The 20,510-nt window shown below is 39.7% G+C and overlaps 2 protein-coding genes across 2 annotated transcripts; one reads left to right on the forward strand and one right to left on the reverse strand. All coding sequences in view use genetic code 11, as the record gives it.

Annotated features, from left to right (window-relative positions):
* Positions 1 to 289: 289 nt before the first annotated feature.
* Positions 290 to 8,587, forward strand: EGR_05806 (hypothetical protein; the record flags this gene model as incomplete). The annotated part of the gene is made up of 17 exons (XM_024495055.1): positions 290 to 309; positions 884 to 1,064; positions 1,186 to 1,354; positions 2,771 to 2,912; positions 2,960 to 3,026; positions 3,113 to 3,187; positions 3,292 to 3,455; positions 4,153 to 4,228; positions 4,365 to 4,638; positions 4,723 to 4,898; positions 4,972 to 5,119; positions 5,234 to 5,451; positions 5,582 to 5,709; positions 6,852 to 7,101; positions 7,188 to 7,370; positions 7,659 to 7,929; positions 8,361 to 8,587. The coding sequence occupies 17 exons, from the start codon at positions 290 to 292 to the stop codon at positions 8,585 to 8,587; spliced, it is 2,769 nt and encodes a 922-aa protein (XP_024350518.1).
* Positions 8,588 to 12,697: 4,110 nt separating this feature from the next.
* Positions 12,698 to 14,899, reverse strand: EGR_05807 (Sodium/hydrogen exchanger 2; the record flags this gene model as incomplete). The annotated part of the gene is made up of 1 exon (XM_024495056.1): positions 12,698 to 14,899. One exon carries the CDS (start codon positions 14,897 to 14,899, stop codon positions 12,698 to 12,700), a length of 2,202 nt encoding a protein of 733 aa, XP_024350519.1.
* Positions 14,900 to 20,510: the final 5,611 nt, after the last annotated feature.

Below are 20,510 nucleotides of genomic sequence, written 5' to 3' on the forward strand. Positions count from 1 at the left end.
AAAAACCATAACATGCTACCAAAGCAGCACCCTATAAATGCGTGGAAAAGCCGAGCAGGTATAAGAGGGTAAGAAGCTGTTTATTTAGTCAGGCGAAATAAACGCGATCGCGCCCCGTTTACTGTAACGTTAGTGTGTCTATAATCAAAAGTGGCAAACAACTAGTAATAAGGCATTAGTAAGTCATACAATTGGTAGATTAAACAAAAAATGCAAAATTTTGCACCTTAATGCATAAAGTAACGTGTTTGTCAGATTCCCTGGAAAAATTTTTGAAAATTTGTATAAGATGCACCGAGTTGGCAAAAAGTACCAGGGCAACAAATGCGTTTTTACGTGAAAACTGTATAAGCAAGTCACATTTAAAAAAATACAAAACCTTGGGCGTGTTGTTTTAAAGAATAAGTAATAGTTGTACTTTTCGGCGTTTATCCAACTTTGTTTGGTTTTTGGTGTCCGGTGCTGGACCTCGAGTTGCGGTTTTAAGCATACTTGCAGTTTTCCTTACCTTTAAAAAGTAGATTCCATTTAAATTTAGCACTTGCATAGATGATTGTTTGCTGTCAGAAGGAGACCTGTGTCATCAACGGGAGTGGATATTAAAAACGCTGATGTTTGTTCTGTACATATTTTAGTCGTGCAGAAATTACTAATATGCACATTTAATTGGCTGTTTTTGAGCTTTTGGACTTTTTGTACCTGTTTTTTTTGACGATCTATCTCTTTTGCCACATCTTTTAGATTTATTTTACCAATCATTATTCGCGGTTTTTTTTGCTTAGCGGCTTTTGTTTACTACCTATTTGTCTTCAAATTATGTCTTTGCTTTAAGTAGGGTGTATAGTACCTATTTATACCTATTGAACCTGTCTTGTATTTATAGTTTCCATAATCGGATGCTGCATTGTAAAGTTTGTGGTGGTGATTTATTATTTGGAGATACTCTGCTCTCATCGAATCGTACTTCCTGTAAGTGCACAATGCAGTTTCCTCCGCATTTTGGCGAGAATTCTAGTGAAGGGTTGGAATTATTGCATCTTCAAAATCGCCAATTTGAAATACTAGTGAGTTAGTGTGCTTGTTATTTATCCGTTTTGTCTTATGTAAGTTTTCAAATATAAAATTGGACCACTTCAGCACTCCTAATTTCTACATAGTAATTGTTTTTTTATTATTCGCGCCTAGGATAACGTTACAGAACTAACCAAAAAAATGCGTTCTCTTGATGCTTCGAAACCATTGGAACACGATGTTGTTGACCATTTGAAAGGCAAAATGTCAGCAGTCCATCAGCCTATCAGCAAGACCTTGACTAGTATTCCCCGGCGAAATCCATTCCTATCCAAACGCGCAGGTGCGTGGAAATTTGTTTTTTCCTGAAGTTCTTAACTACCTAATCTTAATTTCTTGAATTTTCTTTGCTGCACGTTTCATGTACTTGAGAAATCGGTAAAATGTGGAGGCATTACTAAAAGCTGCAAATGGTTTGTGCTTCGCTGATTCCTTCCATTTTTTGGTTTGCAATTGAGTTGATTTACTGTATTAGTATTACTGGTAGAATAAGAATTTGAATTTCATAATTTTATCAACAATGCGCTAACTTCAAATGTCAGTGCTTAATTTTGGGAAGGTCCTTAAAAAACAAAGCAATCATGCATGTTTCAAACTTTTAGTAGGCAGTAAGTTCAGGGAAAAATGTGATATCTTAAATTTGAAGCAGTTTTATTATTTAGTAGTGTTGTATAGTTGATCCCTTGCGTCAACTGGTAAAGTTGTTTCATCGACTCTTCAAGTTCTAACAGAGAGTGTGGTTTCCGAATCATTATTTGCTTACCCTTGAACATTTATTATCCATTTTTAGTAGATTACTGCATATTTTGGGTTATATTAATCACCGAGACCCAAATATTTTAAGTGATTGTGGCATGCCTTCGGCCTGGTTGTGAATGACCCTTACCTGCTAAAACTGGTTTAAGTGCAAATTTATATTTAGCAATGTAATGTTCAGCTAATAACAGTTGTTAATAAAAATATCTAGACTCATTTCATAACTGCAAAGATTCAGGTGTTCCTGGAAAGTTTTCTTTTGCGTTAATAAGGTGGATCTCAACATTATTTACGTAGATTAAATTATGCTTACTCTCTTTTGTAAGTTAGAGCTTATTTAAGTATTTATATGGTTTTCTTTCGATAGTGGAAAGAAAAAAATTACACGCTATTATCTGAGCGACTAAAAAAATTGTTGCATTTTTTGATAAAGTGCTACAATTCCGTCTTTTAACCTCTAGAACCTTTTGAAATGCGATTGCTTGTATGCACATCTTATAAAGAATAGATGTGCGCCAGTTCACAGATATGATACTCTTTGTACTTTTTATCTCTCCGTTACCTTTAAATGCCCATGGCATTGCATTTTGGTCGATTCTGATGTATGTTATTGAAGCTTACTTTCTCACGAAACGAAGTCACCTCCATTCCAAGGCTACGGAAACTGGTTTTTCCTTAAATATGGTATCTGACATTTGAAGGAGGTGCCGTCGTAAAGCATGTAATCCTAATTGCAAATTACTCAAAGATAGATACATTGTAATCGTTATTGAAAATATTAAAAGGCCTTTAATAAAGACCGTCGTAAGCCTCTTGACTGCCTAATAACTCTTATTTATGAAATCAGTAAATATTCTCACACGTTATAATTTTAAACAGGGCTTACGATTATGTTCTTCTTCTACCAATAATGATATAGTTTTATTTTTACTCACTTGTTTAGTTTCACCCTCTTCTGAGAAAAAACTATCGCAACTGACGCATTATGGAACAAACTCCAATGCTGTCGATCAAGCGGAAATGCGGCCAAGCACTGCTCCTGGAGGACCGATAAGCGAATTGTACTTTGAAAGGGAGAGCGTATTGTTTCCTCAATTATTAAACCTTGACGATATATTTATGAACATTTTAGTGCGGATTTACGGGGCATACGTGAGGAGATCGCAATGTTGCACAGGAAATTTGATGAAGAGCTAAAGGTTTCTGAAACCTTTTTTATAAATACTCTATCTTTCTCTCTAATAGCTGTGGATTTTCTTAACAGACTGATTTTGTTTCCAAATAGAGCATGCGCGACGTCTTGAATAATAACATAGTTGGAATGGCTAGGCTTTTTGAAACGTCTAAGGCAGCAGCAGAGGTGAGTGGTCGATTATTTGAAGTGGTTTGCTAAGTGTTTTACTATTCAACGGAAAGTGCAGCACTTTCCGGTTTTGGAGAGATATTATGGTTGCATTTTGTCAGACTGAGGGCAAGGAAAATACAGCGCCTGGAAGCATCCTAAGCGGGGCTCAGCAAGCTCTCCTCGATGCCACTAGGCGTAGGAGGATGTTTGAGACCAGCGTGGCGAATTGTGAGAGATCACGTGCACAGCGTAATATCTTCGACATTCTGGAACACTTAGATGAGTTAGTTTCCTTTGATTCTGTTCAATGATGACACGTTGTTTATTTTTTTTCATGGTGGGAAGGTATAGCTTTCTAAATTTATTTTCATAAATTGTGTTTTTGTTCCACGGACTTATGTATAAGTAGCATCAAGCTATGATCCCTAGCGTGAGTTACAATGAAACAATTTGTTACGTACACCAACCAGGAAGGGGAAGTCATGGAATGGGCTAGTGAGTCCTACCCACATGCTTTGGCCAATTTAAGTGAGTTTAGAGGTCTATCAATTCTTTCTTCACTCTACAAAACATGCCCATGAATGTAATTTTTCCCGTCTAAATTGTAATGAGAAACGGCTCTTTCTTATTCGAGCTTCCGTTAGAAAAATTAATAAAACGTATTTATCTCTAAACAACCCAATCAATACTAACCCTACACTTGGCCCCTCATTCCTGCAGGTGATTATCACTGCCTTGTGATGTTGGACGATCACAGGTGAAATAGAATGGATAGGTGGAAGATGGAATCGAGGTTGAACTGGTGGCGGTTGGGGACAGATTTTTACTTTCTGTTTGTGTATGGCTTTCCGCAGTTATCCTATTTTTATTATTTGGTTGCCTTACACTACAACCTTTTGTGGATGATTGCCATTAATTCCTTGAACAGATCAAATACTGAACTACAGTTCAACTTTGATGTCTTCTCTATGATTTTTTAGTGGAGACAGTGATGTTCTGCGTATGAGAGCCCTGCTTGACGATGCAGTGAATAATTTGGAAATCCCTCAGAAGCCAGTGAGTTAGTATGCCCGATGTTACTTGGCTGAATTTATTTTATCCCAATAAAACTAAACATTTTGGTGGCTTCTTAGGCCAACTCGATGTTTTCAACTGGGCCATTATTCACTTTACTTATTTCTGAAATAAACAGAAACCAATCTCCCCAAAAATTCCGAATCTATCCAGTCGTCTCGCCCGTTTGAGCGCTCCAAAACAATCCAAAGTTGTCTCAAGTAAACCTCAGAAATCTTCCAATCAGCGCCCTTCATCATTACCTCCCACTTCGACAGCAGCAGTGACGACTTCTCCACGTGGAAGATCTACTGGTCTTGCAGATCTTGTCGATTTCTCCACTGTCAAAACCACCACTGCGCCTCTCATGAAGCGATCCAAAGTCATTCTTCAGTCGAACATCTCTCCAAAAGGTATTTTTCGTTATGTTAATTCCCAAGTGATGGGTTTTTGCAATTTTGGTGAATTTGACAACCACTTCTAATGCATAATTTCAGTGGATTCTCCGGTTACAAAACATGGAAAAACTGTTCGCTTTGAGGAGACGTGTTTCCGACCAAGGAGCACACTGAAGGCCATGCCATCCGCTCTTTCATCAGATAAAAAGAAGGCACCAGTTTTTCTGCCCTTAGGAATGCGTCAGTACTCCATGTGGCCCACGGAGAAACTCCAAGTTAGTATATGATGAAACCGTAGAATAACTTTTAATTGATTAGTTTCAAACATCTTTTACAATCCTTTCTCAGATGCTCACAACACCTCCAGTTCTTCAAACAACCACAGCGGCAACAATGGCTGCAGTTGATTCAGCTATGGAGGATGAGACATTGACACAAGCTCTGAGACAACTGCTTTCGTCCTCTGCATCTCAACAGCCTCAGTCCGCCAGTGAAGGTGGTTTAAATTCTATTTACATTATTTCTTACTGCTCTGTATTTACGTCCCTTGCTTTTTACTCGAGGATCACTATGAATCGTGGTATTTAAGGATGTTCTTTTTGTTATCCAGCTAAATTGACACCAGATGACTTGAAAGAGATGTTGGATGCTGCACTAAAGAATCACTTGGAGCGCCAGATGCCACCAACTGAACTCCCTCCAATCCGTCCACAACTTCAGGACGTTAATGTTGGAATATGTAGACAAGACTTCATGAAGGAGGAAGCGTTAAGTCCGATCCATGCGCCGGGAAAATTTGCGTTAATTGACAGGGCCTCCAGTCCAAAAGTACGTGCTTTGCAATTTGACGATCTCGCGGTCACTTGAGTGCGCAACTGTTAATCACCCACACAGGGTCTGACCGTTTCTGGGCCTAGGAGAAATGAACCACTTTCGGTCTTGCATTCCTTTCTTGTAGTCCATAACACAGCCAACAAAGATGGTTTCACGTGGGAACTCAGTCAATTCCGTTAGGAAACCACGAAGCTCATCTTTACCTTCAATAACGTCAGAGGTTGTTGTAACGTCGGAGAAATTGCAAACGGGGTAAGATAACAGTTGACGAATTTTTATCTTACCAATGGGCCATTGCAAAGCTAATAATTAGTTGTTTAAAATTGTAGACTTTATTAGTCATTGCCTTTTGTTGAATCTACGAATCGACCGTGCTGCAAAAAAAATTTGGCGAAATGTCTATTGCTCATTACCTTATCAGTATGCTGAATGTGTGTGAGCGGCAATATATTCAGACCTATACCGGAATTTACATTAACGATGGCAGATTTTTACATGTATTTTTATTCAAATCCCACCAACATTATTTTAATTCATAGATCAATTACTGAAGCTGAAGCTAGCACCGAATTTCTAGGTGGCGGATCAAATTGATACCGAGAGTTCTACAGAAAAATCAAATTACCCTAATGAATGGTGTGTTTGCCGATTTTTTGATATAGCCTTTTGGGTCGCTTCTCTGATTTTGAATGAGTTCCATACTTACAGCGAATACGAAGCTACGGAAGACCTTGACGCCAATAGATCTGAAGTTTGCTTTGACACCTGGTGTGGTTGCTAACTTTGTGTTCGTTACAAGTTCGTTCAAAAGCCATAAAGGATTTAGATGTTTTCACCCGACTGTGTTATTATTTTAGGGATATTTCAACTATTCAAACGGAAGTTAAGATCACACACCCGTTAATGGTTTCAAACAACCGGTTGGTTAAAGCATGTCAACTTTATTTGCTTGGGGTTTTATCGAGACCCTTTAAAGGCCTGATTTTTATGCAGGGTAACTGATGAAGTGTAAATTGATCCTTTTCTTACTTAGATATTTGAATTAAATTTTGTCTTACTATGTATTTATTTTACGCCTAATTTTACCGTTTTGAAAGACACTCTGCCACCTTAAACAGTCATGTCCTACAAAGCATTCCGTCTATAGTATTTGCTTTTTGTATTGATGCGTTACTTAAACTTCAATTTCGATCTGGTGGATGTTCCTTCTAAAGTTATTTATGTTACGCAGATGTACTTCTTCACTCCGGCTTTCCGTCAATGCTCCTGCACCAATTCTGTCCGTGTTTTGCTGTTATCGTTAATATTGTAGAACTTTTGCATTTCTTTTTTGAGTTCAATCTTTTGCCTTTATTTAATGACAGAGTATTTATTGTTGCATATTCGTCTTCTAGAACACAATCTCCAATCCTAGCGGATGCTGGAGAGGTTTCTACGCCAGGGACATTGACCAAGGATGAAGAGGGAGAGGAAAGTGAAGAGGGAGATGGTTTCAGTTTGACGGAACCGCACACCTTCAGTGATGGCGTCTGGCTAGACGCGGATCGATCTGAGGGCGAAGCAGGAGGAGTCGCCATGTTTGAAGCCGAAGAGGCTGCAGATTTGGCGAGAGAACTGGGTCCCTTACCTTCTTCAAGTGATACAGTGAGTATCCTTTCGTGTGACAAGTTAGACTTTGGTTTCTCACATTGATGACATTAATCAATTGGTGTCGATTTGTTTCTATTCAGTCCGAGTCGACAAATTTGACATCAGAAGCTACAAGAGGCCACAGTGAAGGCGAATTTACTCTGGATCAAATAAACCACCAACTAGGTGTTTGGGTAGCTCCTTGGCGAGATCCTCTCCTCCATCTTATCGCACTTAATGCGGCTGGAAAAAACTCAAGATTACCCTGGAATCAGCAGCACAAGGTATTCGAACACTTTGAGACCAGCAGTTTTCATTTCCCCATACATTCCTAATTGTCCATCTCTCACTTACATGAGGAAGCAAAGGTTAACAGAATATTCTGATTAGATGGTTGGCTTTCGTTTACCGTTGGAATTATTTCATATGAAGAACGTGTTTGTTAATGTGCGTCCTCGTAGTTTGGATATTTAAATATGAAAACTTATTGCTTTTACTGTATGGGCTCATGCTGATAATAGAAGCGGGTATAGTAGCATTGGACTGTAAGTTTAAAAGTGTTTTGGTTTCAGATTCAAAAGCTTGCTCAAATACTAGCGCGTCGTGGTAATAATCAGGCGCCAGATCCTGCCGAGGTCTGCTGCAGCTTCACCGAAGATCTCAGCTGCGTGGAGGGTATTGCATCAAGGGTGGGTGTGAGTTCACCGCCTTCTACCCCGAAGAATGGGGAGAGGTCTGCTGGTGAGGTCGTCCTTCCCATTTCGGTAAAGCAGCAGCTACGACGGAGGATTCTTGCCAAATCGTCACAGAGAATGCGTCAACGCGATGCCAGTCTGTCTGACGGTGAGGTGATGGTAGAACTTTTTGTAGCAGTCTTTTGAGTGTCTTATTTTGGCCTGACAACCGTGGATTATGTTTATAGGTGTGATTTTGGGTATTTTTAAGAGAATAATGAACCTTTATAAGAATCAGATTTTGGTTTGATAATAACAGTGTAACCGATTGTCATTGTTGCTGAGCCGTGTTGGTAATTGCTACTTTTAACCGCAAAAGTAGCAATTACAAAATTACCGGTCAAATTGGTACTTGCTATTTATATACAAATTCATTGTTACGTTCTTAAAATGACTAATTCGCATTGTTGTATTTTTTCGCATCTGTTTCTCCAGGCAGCAACCATTCAACTTTTTCCAGTCGCTGACTTAGAGAAGTAAAGTGATGATTGATTTTATTCATGGCTTAGCCTCAATTTGTACTGATTTTTGGGAGTGTAGATGAGGAGGACACTTTGGGAGGGGCGGGTGAGGAGGTTCCCACAGAGAAGCAAGACCTTCTTTCGGCTGTGAAGTCGCTCTCCGATGAAGAAATTGAGGAGGTGAAGGACGATGGAATTGCTGAGCAAGGCTCATTGGAATCGCAGGTCGACTCCACTCCAAAAGGTGATTCAACTTTCGACATTGATCCCGGTGTTTCTTCAGAATTTTCCAAGGGTCCTCTTTGACCCTCCTTTCCCCCTCTCTCATTAGCTCTGAAAAAAATTGTGTCCTGTTTTTTTTTTCGATTTAATAACAATGCTTTTTAGAAGGTTTGAAAGAGAAGCAGAATTCATGCAGAAACAGAGTTTATCTTATTCACGTCTTGGATTACTTCCCGTTAAAGTAAACGAGCAATATCAAATCAACTAGTGTGTTAACTTATCATGTATGTTATGTCTCCCGTTATTAACACAAACGGCAGAAGGTGGGTTAGGATTTAATGCATAGAGGTGACTTTGTGACTCACTTTCGTGAGTTAGTTTACATGGAATTGCGTTAAATGCCCAAGTACTTTCCTACTAACTTCGGGAATGTTCGCTACCTGTGGGAACTTGCAAAGTACACGCAATTGTTTTTATGCACTATAGGGCGAGGATGTGGGATGGCCCATCAATGCCTTATTTTGCTTTCCACTCCCCATTTATTTTGAATCGAGCCCCAAATCATCTAAGTCATCTGGACGTATGTGATGAATTTAACTCGAGCTTGACAGCTTTATGAATCGAGCTTAAGCCGGTTGTAGAGTTTGGTGGGCTTTTCGACACTTTGTTGCAAAGATTTACAGAAGTAATTAGTGATGCACAATGACTTTTTTATTCCAACGTTCATTAGGGGAACGAGCATATCATTTGTGGACCCCAAGAAATCCACACACCGCCCGTACCGCATTTTTAAGGCGCCCACTATTTCGCTCCCCCAACGATTTTGCTTGTCATGTGGCTGTGATGGACAACCGTCTTAACTAGCCACTCGCTCGGAAGAAGGACAGTGCAAGACCTTACCGCCGCGAAATCCGCCAGCGAAAGGTTGTCATCCCACAATTTAGATGTGATGGAGAAATTACCCCATCTTCATCCTCAAGTGTTGCTCTATCTGACATTTACCCAAGTTATAATTACTAACTTTACTTGCCATTGCGCAGCTAGGTGATCACATGCAAGATAAAACAATTGGGAAATAGAGGGGAGATAGAAACGGTGATGAGGTTCTCCTGGAGATATCTACAACCTAAGAAAAACGCTGAACTTTTAACGTTCAAGAAGTTTTTATTTGTAAGTTGGACTTCCGGAGAATCTAGAAAGACTTAGACTTTTTTGAGTTCACCTCAGTATAACTTGGAGGCTGGTAAGGTAAGGCAAGGTCATGGCCATCCTATAACTCCAGCGTTGTGAAAGAAACCTCCCCAGGCACGCCTTACTCCCTGTGTCCTCACATTACCAACATTTAAGATCTCGTTTTTGCTGAAATCCTGTCTCTGGCTTACTCCGGTGTCCTTAACACAAGTTTGCTTCGGCTTCTAGAGATCAAACACACTTCATAAAAGCGGTGCATTTTCAACTACCTGTTGTGTTTTTAACATAAAAACACGTGAACTTACTTGGCTGTCTCTTGTCATGACCAATGGGACATAAACTTTACACGTATCTTTGGTACTTTGCTGAAGGTTTATAACTCTCATTGAAGCAACGGCAACTTTTCATCCAAATTGACTTTTTACAGCCTCCTCCAAGCATTGGGATGTTTGGAAAATGCACGCGGAAATTCGGAAACATCGAATGATCGAATTCAAGGAGGAGAAAGTAATAGCATAATCTACTGGAAATACATTAACTGTAACAGGAAAGTGCTTTAAATTAAAGGTTAAGTTCCTTAGTTTTGTCTAAGATGGGAAAAAAATGACGATTTCAAGGTTCATATGCCATTTCTCTCCATAAGTTTGTAATACAGATTAAGCTTGACGAATGTGATTGAAACTGTTATATAATTGAAATTATTAATTGTGTTCTTCACTTTTGGTTGCCGATTTTATATCAAGATGATATTATACAACAGTTACGTAGGATTTTACATCCGTACTTAAAAAAATCCGTCACGTTACGAAGGTGATTTAATACGATTGATCGCGGGTGTCAACGAGTGACTTTCATCATCAGTTGGTAGTGAAGCAGTTTTAGAGGTGGAAGAGACGCAACTGCCATTCTTCAAAGCTTTTCTTGACATGTTATTAAACATTCAATGTAAAACAGAGAACTTCCACATCAATTCCCTCTAACTTGGTCGGATTTGTCGGGAGACATTGTCTCTTGAGAGACTTGGTCTCCTAGTGCTCCTCTGAACTACTTATACGATTGGTAGTAGGAGGTATCCAATTCCGTCCGGGAGTTGCTTCACCCAATAGTGTTCCTGTACTTCATCTTCAACAACGTATTCAGTCGAAAGATTGTAAAATCTAAAATTGCAACTTGACACAAGACTGTCGATTTTTCCATAAGTGGATTAGCAATTTTTTGCCTAATAACACATAGTCTTCACATTAGTTGTAATGTACTCTGATTGCAGCTATAAGCTCATCCTTATCAGTATCGAAACATTTGCATTATTTACAGAAACATCTCAAAACAGATCATTAGAATTGTAATATGATAGTTGTTTGTTTAAACCCCAGTTTTGGTAACAGGGCCGTTAGGGCTCCACCATTTCACCCCCTCCCAGCGCCCTGGCATCTGGGTCACGCCAGTTGCCCCAATCCCCTCTGTATGTCGATAATACCTATCCCATTCAAGTGGCACGTCTTCATTCGTACTCAGGGAAGTCGTAGCGCGCTACAGGTATTTCTTGCCTAATTGCCCGGCAAAGGGTAAAATTACTTTGAGGTTGTAACAGGTCATAGTGGTGTAGAAGCATATTTCTCATTACACTTCAAAAGGGCTGAGAGGCCACAGGCAGGGCCAGATGGTCATGTCGCCAAGACGGAAATACAGGTGGCTACAATTCAATGCCTCACGCGGTTAAATTCGCTATTGAAACAACTAACACATAAACATAACGTTTATATGTACATACGCCTGATGAAAACAGGGAACACGGTTTTCTTGCTTGATCAAGGTTACTGATCATTTTGTAACAGATTTGAAAAACTTGACATGTGAAAAATCTTTCACTATTTAAGGTCACTTGAAGAAGTATCGAAGCTGTTTTGACTCTGGTAGTTAAGCACCTCTCCCCAAGTCCATTTCATCTGAATTTCTCAGTGGTCCATTTTGTAAGTTGTCACGTGATCACCCAATCCCAAGAATCAAATATCAATTTAAGTAAAAACAATTTATGATTCTGTTTGCGCCTTTAGGTAAGGACGAATATGACGAGTAATGAACCTATTTCTCCCAAATAGATTAGTTCTTCGTATAGCTTGCCAGTCAAAGGGGGAGATTTTCAGAAGTAACGAGCAGACAAAAAGGCGCTGCCCTCCAAAGAGAATGCATTATCTTTGACCTCCTCTAGCCCTTAAGTGTAACTCATACAAAGACTTGTTAAGTCTGAATCAGAAGTGTGACCACAGCAAGCAAGAGAAAGGGCGCCATGGTTAGCCAAATATTTAACAACGTGGCCAGGTTAGTCTTCATGGTTTGTACCTTCGCTTTATTCCACAGCCTTTCCTCACTCTACTGACGCATTGGGCGGCAAATCTGGTATTCGTATTAACAATATGTATTAGTTGCTTGAGTTACTGAACAAACGCCTTGGTGCTTACAGGGATTTCGAATTTGCTTTTTGATGAAGTCTTGTTACATCGGTAAAGTTTCCGCCCGCATTTTTCCAAGCGCCTCGAAACAGCCGTTTATTTGACTGCTGCATAGTAAAAGTGTAAAAAAGTAACTTTTACATAAGCATTCACATAAATCTTATGCGAAGCACTTCATTTAAGTGTAAAACTTTAAATGCTACCAAAATAATTGATAGCATGGAGGTGGGAAACGTGCACAATGCTTCTGTACCTATCAATTAATCAAAGGTTTTGTACGAAATTCACTTAATAACGTTGGGTCAGTTAAGCAATTGTGGCACTTTTGAATTTTACAGTATTTTGATGCTTGAGTAGCTTGTTTAGCTCTGCATTTGATTACGCGGGTACTTAAGTTGCTACTCAAACGTTATAGCCTCCGTACTTATTAGTTTTAAAATTTCTTTCAAATGATTACTCAGTATCGTTTATTAATAAATAGCCAAGGTTTTCGAAAGTACTAATTAAAAAATAGTGGTTTTTTGGAATATGTATTACTTGTGCTCCCCTTCGGTCACAAGTCAATCGACTTTGATCGAACGTCTCTGTCCTCCTTCATTTCACGCTCATCTTCCGGCGCTCCCCTTTCCTCCTGCATTGTGGTTAGCGTAAAGGAGCCGGTTATGGGTTCTGGTCGGTACGGATACGGCTTCAGTCCGTGGGACCTCGATCCCAAGTGAACCTCACTGTCTGTGCAGTTTGCGATTTGTCGTGTGAGCTGCCCTCTATGCCGATTGATTCTACGACGCGATTCCTCGGGTAAGGCCGTTTCGATCGACTCGTGCTGTCGCGCATACAAATCCATTGTTCTTGCAAAGGTCGCCTGCGTACGACTCAGCTTTGCAAACTGTGCCCTTTGTGCCGATGCAAAATTGCCATTTTTGACATGCCCATACGCAATTTCTGGGCCTATGCTAGATAAGGCTGCTAGTGTTAGGCGGCGTTGATGTTTTGTGGATGGTAGACTCGGTGAAAGTAATATGTCAGGTATAATTTTGACGCCGATTTCAGCTGTTTTTGTTACCTCTTCCCTGCTCCCCTCACCACGACCGCTCAATTCGCTGGGTTCTGAAGGACCATGTGCTCCTATGGCCTCGGAGTGCATCTGAAGTGCTAATTTTGCATAAGCATTGACAATTTTCATTTCATGTGTGGCGGCATCCCGTTGCAGTATGGGTCGGATGTACTTATCGTCGAAAGCGGATAATGCACGCACGAAGGAGTGCACACCAGGAGATGATATTAACTCTTCAATGAAGATGAGAATATCCTCCATCACTGAATCGTTTAGAGTTAGGAAAAGATTCCTCGCGGAGTCCTTGTCTGAGTATAGGCGAATGTTGAGCAATCGAACCAATGGTTTGATAGTTGTTCCCATCACTGCCACAGTCAAGAAAATAACAGCAATGGCAGCGGTCACTTGAACATCCCTTGCAAGATGTGACCCGTCTCCAAGACTTTCAGCATTGATGAGAACAGCTAATGAAAATGCTACAGCTCCACGCAGTCCTCCATAACTGATTATGACTTGTTCCGACCACGATATTCGAGTCTGCTTGGAGCGATTTTTATTTACAATTGCTGATAGTATTCCAGTCACAATGAACCGAACAACAATGCAAAGCACCAAGGAGGTGATTAGAAATCCAGCATGCCATCGAAGGTTGAGTGCAAAAACTTCAGAACCCAGAAGGAGGAAAATAATGGCCTCAGCAATTGACGCTACCTGTTCCACAGCCGATTCCAGTACCATGACGGATAGTGGTGTGAGATTATGAAAAGCGTAAGCCGATTGAAACACCCCACAGACTATAATGGAGATTATTCCAGACCAGGCAAACAAATCGGCAACGATATAGGCCAAATAGCTAGTTAGGAGGATGCCAATAGTCTCGGAGACCACATTGAAACGAGTCAAGAAGCAGGAGAATATACCATGAAGAAGCCCGATCATAGCACCTCCTAGACTAACGGTGAAGAAGGACCCAATGCCCACTGCTACCTGCCATCCACTCACGGTTGGGGATGCTACGAAGGCACTCATTATGTTGTAGAGCACAACTGTCACAGCATCATTCAACAGTGATTCACCGAAAACCATGTAATACAGGTTGAGATCGACTCCAATATCTTGAAATATCGCCAACGCAGCCACTGGATCTACAGCAACAATGAGTGATGAGAAGAGGAAAAATTCCTTAATTCCAAAGTAGAGTTTAGGCTCGCCTAGGCCAATTGTTATGTCCACAACATAAAGCCCTAAACCTATGAAGAGGAAGTTGAGTACGGTTCCAATTACAGCAAAAAGAAGAATGGTTGTAAGAATTTCACCGAATTTCTTGTTGTAGATACTATAGGCTGATTCAAGCATGATAGGCGGTAGAAGGACATTGAAAAAGAGGTTCGGTGAAAGACGTAGTGTATTGGCATATGTGCATCCGCTATCGGTGTAGCGAATAATCGCACCGAAGGCCAGCCCCACCAACATGAGTAGAAGGGATTCGGGGAAATAGGATCCTAGGTGAGGGACTTTCCGGTAGCCAAGTTTAAGGAGCATGACTACCAGCATGAAAAGTGTCACTGTGAGGTAAATAGTCAACTCCTCTAGCTTGAAACCGGCAAGCGCTATTTCCGAATGCTCCTGGTGGGAAGTGTTTAATTCCTTTTGGAAGCAGGATTCGTTAAAGCCACCCATAGTTGTATTCCGGTTGCCCATGATTTTAAAATTGGCTGCTTACATATGATTACATTTGGTGGGAAGTTTCCTATCGGGGATGGCCAGTGGGAAGGCGATTTGCCAGTTCCTTGTGATGTCATTGGGCCGTACGATGGGGATGCACACTAGTCGCCTTGGCCAATAGAGCGGGCATGTGGTCGTTAAATTTCCTCTTACCAGTTATAAACTCCATTTAACTGACCTCTTTCTGTTGAGGACACGGGTCTGTTCACTAGCAGGTGACCATTTCAAAAATTGCATGCATTACCACTAGAAGTGGTAAAATTTATCACCACTGCAAATTTGTTCAAAATGCCATCTCTTTCGTGAAGGATTAGTAGCAGTTTCAGAGTGACAACTTATGCAAAATGGCTTCTTTAACGAGAAAAAAACTGCAATTTTTTGTTCCAATATTTATTTTGATGCTAAAATATCTACCGAACAAATAATCCAGGATTCATTTCCAGAAAGTGGAGCATCAAGTGAGTCACCCCAACCGTCATTTTGGTGAAGCTACGGTAACAGGGTCTCTGCCTACCAGTGTCGCGTATGCTTGACATGCAATAGTTACCGCTTTATGATAACTGAGTAGTTAAAATTGAGTAGAACATATCGTTTTTAAACTGTGATGGTAGATTCTTCTTTCCAGAGGTTGAGATTTAGTTTCATCGCTGAAGTCCAATGCTTTCGGACCTAGAGTGGTAGCAGTGAAAGAATTAGGGAAGGATCAGGGTGGTTTTTAGCAAAAAGTACTCGCGATACACCCACAAACACGTGATGGGGGCATTCTGTTTGCCTTCGTTCCACAACACATGGTAAAACTTAGCGCCTGTCCGAATTAGGACCTACTTAGGAATTACTACGCAGGCTATTTATCCTTCATTGAGTGTACCAACGTGCAGGCGCCATTACACTCTTCCCTACAATACTAATAAGTTAAAATATCAACTTAATGGAAAGTGTTCTTCACAGATGAATAGATTCTTTCATTTTATTTACATCATATCTTGATCAAAGGCTAGTAATTAACTCGTGATTAATTGTCAAAGCAAATATGACCAGTTGGGTGGTCATTGAAAATGTGATGTTAGCCTGAATTAAGACCAAGTCAGGAGGGGAGAGAAGTTTGCATGCAATGTAAAGATTTTTGCAGGTCAAAATAATTAATAGTTTACTTTTCTGCTTCAATAAGCGGTTGGAAAGAAGCATGTGGTTTGTTCGGCCATTTGTGAAATTATTCACAGGAGAAAGATAAATACATATTGCCGTGGAATGGGTGGATATTGCGAGGAATGCGAAATCTGGCATTTTTAAATGTCAAGAAAATCCCAAAGTGCTTGCAGTGGACAGCATGGAGGAAACAAGTAGAAGTACAGCTCAGCCAATGACAATTAAACAATGCTAAACAAGTGGGCACGATATTCGGTAATAAGAAGCATATAGCTATGGAAATCTTCCTTGAGCATCTCACTCGTTGGTTTAGTTAACAAGACAACTTTTCATCTTTTCTCAGTGGAACACAAACTAGTTGTGAATTCTTGCTTTATACAGTATTTTCTTTTCGTCAATTGAGAAAAAGACTACCACTGGTTGCACCCGTTCCTAACTCACTTTTATTTTCCGTTTAACTTTTATGTCTTGGAAGATCATGTGATAATGCAAAGCCAAGAAAGGGTGTTGCTAATCACTTGGTGAGTATGAGGATAAGGCATCATCTTCCTTTTCCCTCTACCCTTCTCACTCAACCATTCAGGAGCGCAAAACTTCTCACAAGTCAGTTTTGCAATCTGTGGTTTGAGGCATGATTAATCAATGCTGGCAGTCTCCCAAGCTTAATATTTTGTTTTAATTATTTATTTAACTACCTAGGCGCCTTAGTCGACGCACATCGTATTTCCATTCGGCTGCATGGCCTTCGAGCTGTGCTAATAGTTCTCGGGCTTCTCTTTATTCTACTTTGATTTATTCCGACTTCGGACTTCCGACTTCACTATATACCCTATTTATCTTATCGCTAGGAATAGCTGAACGCATACCCCATTAAAATCTATTCCGTTCTGAGCTCCTGTTATACAACATCGACTTTCAGATGGCGAGTTAAACTTCCATGCTTAAATAACTTTGTATTAATTGCTTTTGTGCAAAGATATCGGCACTTCAACCACGCGAAAAAATCTTCAAAACACTTCTCCAAAGACGCATTTAAAGCCACTCTATTTAAGTGAATTATTGACTAGGAGGAATATAAAGTATTTTTTTGTTACCAAATTCCTTCTTCCAATTGTCAATTTATTTAGGTAATGTTTATGGGAAACTCAGTTTTAATTATTACATTCATGTTCATTTGCTTGTTTGGATCAAGTCGCATTAAAGTTCCAATTATGAAGCGCCAATTGCGGAGGCATTTATAATGACTTTTGGGTTGTAAGGACTCGTAGCAAAGTAAAAGTTGTTGAAAAAACGCAGTTGGTGCCCTCTCTTCATTTACAGACATCAGTCGGGCCTTCATTTGCCTTTAAATCTCCCCGGTTTTAGATATGAAGGTTGATTTTTAGAGGCATTTTTTTAATCTGCAAGGATGATTCCTTGACTGGACATTTGTAAGTACCGAGTGGTTCAACGTCTGTCTTTCTTCTGACAATGCAACATATTTTTTTGCAAATAACTTTATACAAGGTTAAATTCGTTAGAATGTGTTGCTCACTTGAAAGTGTAGAGGTGATCATTTCCAATTGATCATCCTCATGTACATAACCATCCAATACCAAAATTACCTGATATTTTTCAAATAGCAACAACCACGTAACCAATGGGCAAATTGTATTTACGCTTCCTGGTTATAAAGGTGTTTACAGGAGAAGGAATCTTCCTCCAGTGGCCCACATAAACGCGTGTATACCACACTGCTTGGTTCTTACAATGATGATTCTTTTTGGTCGTACATTCCAGGGGAGCGCTTTAAGCTTACTGGTGTTCGTGGTGCTAAGGCCATTCCTCATTCAACCAATGTACTTATAAATAACCCTTTAAAATTACACACTGGATTGCGTTTCTAAGTTTTAAGCTATTGAACCGAATCGTCCACTTGCTTACTCAAAGGAATGGCAAAATTGCTGGAGATCCCGAGCTTGTGCTTGTTAGATAAATGCCTAGTTGGTGAATTGATCCCATTTGTATTCATCTTTCAAATAGGCCTCAGATAATTATTAGCAAATTTTCTATTTGCTAAGAAGTCTCTCTTTATCAATAATAATTGCTTTATATTAAATATTTTTAGTTTGCCCTTTTTTTGCTGAATTTCTCACCAATATTTCCTTTCATTCCCGTAATTTGTGTTGCTACTTATTTTTTAATAGTAAAAACGTTAAAATGAGCATTTATATGATGGTCATTTATGTCCACAGCCCATGCAATCGTTCCGTCAAATAAACAACAAAATAAAACAAGATATAGATGACTTTACTTCATGTGGCTAAAATTTCTACTTTCATAGCGGACTTTCAAAAATATTTAGCCGCATTAAAATAAGATATATTGTAGGAAGATGGTGCAAAATGAAAAGAAGGCGACAAAGCATTAATTTTGGCTTTAGATAGAGCCAGGCGGCCTTTTCGCTGCCCACAATTTTCTTTTTCGCCATAACAGGATGGCATTCCGACAAGACTGTTAGTCTCGCAGCATTTCCGCTGGTTAGTAAAAAGATGTCTTCCCTAATGCCACAGCACAATACGACTTTGGGGAAGATTTAGGACACTTCAATAAAAGATAATACAACTATTAGCGTAAATATTACTACAAAGGCGGAAGAAATGGATCACGGATTGTCAAAGACAGTAATTTTTCATTAGTAAATAATTAGGTCTGTAAATTATGCAAATACTGATAGAATTATTTGGGTTGAATAAGTGGCAAATATATTGACTTTTAAAATTTTAACTGATTTTTAGTATATTGTCTTGGAATACTGTAACAATGTTATCATGAAGTGCCAACACAGATCCAAACTTGTAAGACAAAGATGGCAGTTCAGATAATGCATATTAGACAATCAAATAGACTTGTGAAATATCACTTATAGCAAAACTTAAGTACGTGTAGATAGGTCTTAAAATATTCTGGTCTTCGAAAAAGCATTAACATTGAGCACTACTGTTATTTCCCATCAAGACACGACATACCGAGGGGCGATCGGTTTATGCGAACTTTTTCTCCAGACGCCTGGAGAAAAAACCGGCTCTAGTGGCCTTCGTCCCCCCCCCCCTCCACTTTTACATTTCACCAACCTCTTCTGTTTTCAATGTGATTGTGTAATGCCAAGAAAACGTGTCAATCATCATCTGGGAAGGTATCAGTTAAGGAAATACCAAAGCTTGGTATTCTCATGCAAAAGTCTTCTCACAGGCGGGTTATGCAAAAAAAAGTAGTCAAATAAAAATTCAACGTACCAGATTTCTATAACCGCTTATTTTTCGTATTGAATTGTATACGATCATTAATTTAGATATAAAAAAACCAGTGACTGCAATGTATTAATCACTTTTGAAAAGCACTGCTTGCATCATTACTTTTAGATTGTCGTAGGGACGGATTTTTACATGCTTTGACCATTTTAGAAGGTCTCATCCCTCTCAAAGGTGAATATTTATCTTGAATTTTAATTTTTTTGGCTAGCAACCTGGCTGGAGTCTATTATTACCTACGCAGGCGCCAATTTGTAGGATAAAGAATCTTATGCAGCAGCAGAAGCACTTTTGGGGACTCCTCTTTAGTGTTGAGCACCAAGGACAACTGCGTTTCGGACAAGAAACTATTCAACTAATTAGCTTTCCCTTGAAAAGTCGGCTCACCCATCCGTCTTGTCGAATTCACCGTGTGACATTCAAGAAGGCGGGAATTTAGAATGCCAATTGTTAATCTTGTAAAAGGGCGCAGTGGTATTAAATAATTACCAGTTATTTTGACCTGAATGCCACACTATTTATGTCCTCGTTGTTAACTTGATATTGTGGGAAAAAAATCCGAAATGTTATCAAAATTTGCAGCATAAGAAAGGCCAAGTAACCAAAATATTCCCGCAATTTTTGCTACTGTTAGCTGAAATGTCTCCTCCTTACATTCGAAATGCACGCGACTGTTTATATGCATGCAAAGACATGGGGAGACATCAGTCCATCAGTCCTCAAGTTCTTCCCTTCCAAACCCTCGTATCACGAAACTGCGGTGAAATGTTATGTGATGTCCTCTCGCCTGCATCAACAATCAAGTTCACCTTGGTTCAAAAGCAGCATCGAAGCGTTCGTGCCGAAATCTTTTTTACAGAGTTTGGCGAAGGTTGTTTTAAAACCACTCAAAATGGGCGCGCCGTATTCATGAAACCCTCCATTCCTCATCACCAAGAATTATTTGTAGGGATTGTTAAACCAAGATTTGTGATGAATGCTACCAAATAGATGGGTACCACACTTGTGGCCAAAACTAGTTTTTCTTCCAGCTCTGGCAAACAAAACGTTGCATAAAATAAAAATTTGAGGCAATTTATTGTCCCATTGAGAGGGAATGACAGGCTACCATGAAAAATTCATCAGTAAATGCAATGCCTTAAAAAGCCTTC

The sequence above is a fragment of the Echinococcus granulosus genome, assembly GCF_000524195.1.
Source record: "Echinococcus granulosus chromosome Unknown EG_S00046, whole genome shotgun sequence".
In the NCBI taxonomy this organism is placed as follows: domain Eukaryota; kingdom Metazoa; phylum Platyhelminthes; class Cestoda; order Cyclophyllidea; family Taeniidae; genus Echinococcus; species Echinococcus granulosus.